Raw genomic sequence first — 4,674 nt, forward strand, 5'->3', positions numbered from 1 at the left:
GTTGACAAGAGATGATTTCTCCATTCTTTAAGACCTTTATTGTAATATCGAGACCGCATTTTGCCGGAGCATGCAGTCCGTAGATTTATTGAAAATAACTGTTGACGACATTTTGTCTATAACGCAACAATACGAAATGCTCTGTAAGCGTAATATGTGTTACTGTATTTTACACAATTTATCCTTTTGCTCCCAGTTGTCGTTATTTTTGGTGAAACATATTTGAATTTTTTTATACATACATGATAAGAAAAATATTTGATTGTTTCCAATGATTTAGATTTTGGAATATTTTTAGATTTTAATTTGTGCGAGACCTGATTGAACGAAATGCACACACAAGATAAGAGTGGCTCAAACGTAGACGTGTTTGTCTAATATGGTTAAATATGTACATATTTATTTAGAGTTATCTGGTCAAGTGCCGATTGAAGAATTCTAAACGAGTCCTCATGCAACAGCACAGAGCTAGTGTTGTCTTGCTGTCACCGAAATCAAACACCGTAATCTCTCGCCCAGAATTACTAACTCTTCGACTCTACGAAACCAAGCACACATTGTAAGGAATAGGTAGATTTACAGTTTACAATGAAATGTATTGCCCAGCTAGCAAAAAGTGCTTTACTAATTTTCAGTCTAAAGTGAAAAATTATTGCATGACAACATGTAATAAATTTTAATTTTAGATTGAGATTTATGAGAGGACATTAAGGATATATTCATCTCGTTTTGAATATTTTTTCTTTGAAGATTATTCCCCATTATATTTTCCTCAGCTTTCCAAAGGGATTGACATTAAGAATTACAGATAATGTGGTGTGCAATTAGACTACTAGTATTTGGTGAGTTTACTCTACAGTAAAGTACTGTACTGGGCCGCCAGATTTTGCATTTTGCAATTGCTAAATTAATTGAATTGGAAGCGATACTGTAGTGGTTTTATTTGAAGGATTTAGAAATTCTTTTTTTCTTTAAAGACAGTCAACATTTATTTACCATTTTAATTTGTAACATATTTCATAAACAATACCCGAACAAATCGGTGAAAACAAAAATACAACCTACCTTTTTTGTTGTAAAATGACAACAGTTTTTGTGCGTTATATAATAAAATTACAATGTTCTTCATAGTTAAAGTGACAATGATTAAAAACTTGCTTGCAAGCAAATAATACGAAGCAAATGCTTATTTGTTTGGTTGCTTTAAAAATGCTTGAAATTAAATGCTATAGAACACTACTAGGTATTAAAGAATGCCAAATGTTGATTTCTTACAAAAATCACTGGAAATGATTTTGTTCATATATATTATGACAAAAAATAAGTAAATAAAAATATAAATTATTGACTACAGTTTTTGTTTGGATCGAGCCCCAAAATATAGGGATTCCACCCAAAGTTCTCTCCTACGCTCTTGCCACCGTTTCAACTTCAACCATTGATTGTGTGTATATATATATATATATATATATATATATATATATATATATATATATATATATATATATATATATATATATATATATATATATATATATATATATATATATATATATATATATATAACAATGTTCTGTCCACGAATGTAAGTGTATAAAATACCAAGTGTATATAATTTATGTAAAACAATATTCTGTCCTACCATTGTCATGAAAAGTACGATTGCTAATGTAAATTAGCGGGTCGTTTCTGTAAGCTTTGGTTAATTAAAAGCTTCACATACTAATATTCGCTCCTTAAATGTTACTCTGTAGACGAAGGAAGGGAAAATGGGATGTTGCTAGACATAGTAGGGATCATCTCATATTTTAAGATTTTGGAAAACAAAAATTAGTACATTCCAGGTTGTGGGTAGTTGGTTTTTTCCCCCTATCGTTAAAAGTCATAATGATAAAATATGTTGATTTTTTTAATATTTAAATTTGTGTGATAAACAGCTGCTTGTATCTAACAAAATGAATCGCAATGATATTTTAAAAACATGTTTATCTTTATAGATTTGTTTATTTATCAATGATTTTATGCATAATTCTTGTGATCAGTGGAGAACAAATTCTACATCTTTAATTTCTACGTCTAAATATTAGATTATACAAAAATGCTTGGATTCACAACTTGAACAGCAAATCAATGGTAAATAATGAAATTTCGAAGTTTTCAAAATAACCAAACTAGCTTGCCATTGGATCTTGTTACGTAATAAATGTTAAGGTCAAAAGTTGAAAAGACGTTTATGTAACACGGATCTGTTAATTATGATAGTCGAACTGTTGTAATCTGTATAAAGTGTAAATTATATATAAGGGATGTTGAAACATTGAAAAGGATTGTATTGAATAGATTTTAGGTTAAAGATGGATATTCTGATTTTTTTAAAAATGCCTAGAATAAAAGATGCCTCTATTTTTTCAGATTTTGGCAAATTAATTAAAGTTACAGTAATTTATTCTGTTATCCACTGCCATCGTAGAGAGTATTTTTTTCTATCATAAGCACTTTTATAGAAATAAAAAAAAAACAAACAAAAAAAAAACAGGCAGATTTTTCCTTCTTTTATTTTACAGACACAAGACCTTTGTTGGGACTTTTTTGTTGAGTAATAAATCTAATTGAATTGAAATTGCAAAACTTTTTTTTTTCGAATTACATAACGCTGTACCTGGATTCGCTTTTGAAAACAGCGAGCAGAGTTAGTTGCTCTAAATTATACAATGGGTGATAGTACATTTAGTGATTTTTACATGTCTGTAACGTCGGATTTTGTTCTTCATACTTAATGGATTTTTATTTACGTGTCGTCAGATTAAGGGGTTGGGGAGAAACAATATGAACAATGTTTTCTTCTAATTAAAATGATGTTGGTAAGGAAGAGCTATACTTTATTAAATTTGCTCTGATAATCTGGAAAGCATTTTTGATAGAGCGGGGGTAAACGACGATTTGTTTTAAAGCTCTGTTCGAATGTTCAGGTATGAATTAAACATTCGAAATGTACCACCTGTTTTATTCAATTAAACATTGTGAAAACCATTATTTTGATGGAGTTCACACGAACGCTTTGCCGAGATATTAGAATTCATGCTTAATATATTGATTTTCTTTCATTTTGAGAGATTTTGGAGATAAAAACTGACGAGCAGATATCAATAGCGGAGACCTCCACCGAGAAATGGACTCTGCTCTTTCTGCCGAGTGTCAGCTCTCTCCCAGCTAGCGATTTTAGATACGCTCCCTGACGCTATATGAGTCCTTCTTCCTGTTCCTCACCTATTTTTTTAATTTACATTTTTTACTCTTTGTCTTATTTTAGGTAAAAATACCCATTTCCTTAGTAAATAGCAGACGATAATGTGAAAATCAGCCTGATGCATTTTTCTGCACTTCCACGTGTGAATGGAGACGAGGCTGCAATGACTGCTATACAGACTGCCAGAATGTCACATATTCAAGGTCACGACCTTCACCAGTCGGTCATCAAACGACCTTTTGAACCGCTCACCAAGGCCGCGGTGGAAAGGTTCGATGAATGTATTTACAACAAAATGGACGACGACGATTTCAGTGACCATGACTCTCATTATTCGGAAGATCTCGTTGACGACAATTTTGATTTTCCTTTGACAAAAGGACCGGATGTGACGCAACAGTTGTTAAATTTCGCGGACATGGTAAATGCTGATATTCAAAAGTTTTTCGGGAAAAAGAAAGACGAGGACTCGTGTGATATATATGAAGATAAGTGGGTCACAACCAAATCGGGAAGAGAACTGTATTACGCAGACCTCCTACGTATTGCTCAGGGTGAAAACGTGGATACCAAAAACACGAAAGAATTATTAACTCTTAACAATGCATCGCAAGACAAAACAGACAATAAGCACAAGTTCACAGGGAAATTGGACTTAAAAATGGGGCTGGGGCCCCTTGAAGACTTGTTTAGAGTTGGATTAAAAGATTTTATAGCAGATAAGAAAAAATCAAAGAAACCGAAGCGCATTCAAGCAGATGTCAAGAAATATTGTGATTTGACGCCCATGAACCAACGTAAGCTGCCTCAATCCTTCTGGCAGGAGCCCGGGGGATTGAATCGAACGCACGCCAGAGTCAATGGGAATGGCGTGCCAATCATTAACTCCTCTCAGCCTCCGGACTTTAGTGACCTGCTGCATAGCTGGACGCGGTGTGGGGAGGAGGAGGAATATAGCGGAGGAGACGTGTCCTCAAGTGAAATCAGCGTGGCTTCCACGGAGTCCACCACCATGGAACAGCTGTAGTCACGTGACGTGACGTCATCGGAAACAATGTGCAAATCTAGTCACTTTTTTCGATTTAAAAATATCATTTTCACCGAACTTGCCGGAAAACAGGGTAAAAGATGTGTGCAATTACATTCCACCATCTTATGTATGTCTCATCTGGACAATGTGTTCTTGACTGTCAAAATAAAGCATTGACTTAAAACGATTTCTCGTTACAATGATTTAGTTTGTAAGCAATGAGATGTGTTTTTAATTCTTCTTTTCATCACGTTTTCGAAACCTCTTCTTTCAGCCGAATAACACCGATGTTAAGATGAGATAGGGTACGCATTAAATTAATCAGTGTCGGGAATAGGATAAAATGGCCATTTGGAGTCAATTTAGCAAGAGCTGTGACTTACGTGGCAGTACGTGA

At 33.7% G+C, this 4,674-nt stretch overlaps 1 protein-coding gene across 3 annotated transcripts in view; it reads left to right on the plus strand.

Moving 5' to 3' along the window:
* The window catches only part of LOC128167982 (protein PERCC1-like), an 11,252-nt gene extending 6,791 nt beyond the window's left edge, over positions 1–4,461 (plus strand). For all 3 annotated transcript variants that reach the window (XM_052834017.1, XM_052834016.1, XM_052834015.1), the window contains exon 2: positions 3,311–4,461. In XM_052834017.1, the coding sequence (XP_052689977.1) occupies positions 3,366–4,274 (909 nt within the window). In that variant the 5' untranslated portion in view covers positions 3,311–3,365 and the 3' untranslated portion in view covers positions 4,275–4,461. The remainder of the gene's footprint in view (positions 1–3,310) is intronic.
* Positions 4,462–4,674: the final 213 nt, after the last annotated feature.

Source organism: Crassostrea angulata, chromosome 10 (assembly GCF_025612915.1).
Source record: "Crassostrea angulata isolate pt1a10 chromosome 10, ASM2561291v2, whole genome shotgun sequence".
Lineage (NCBI taxonomy): Eukaryota > Metazoa > Mollusca > Bivalvia > Ostreida > Ostreidae > Magallana > Magallana angulata.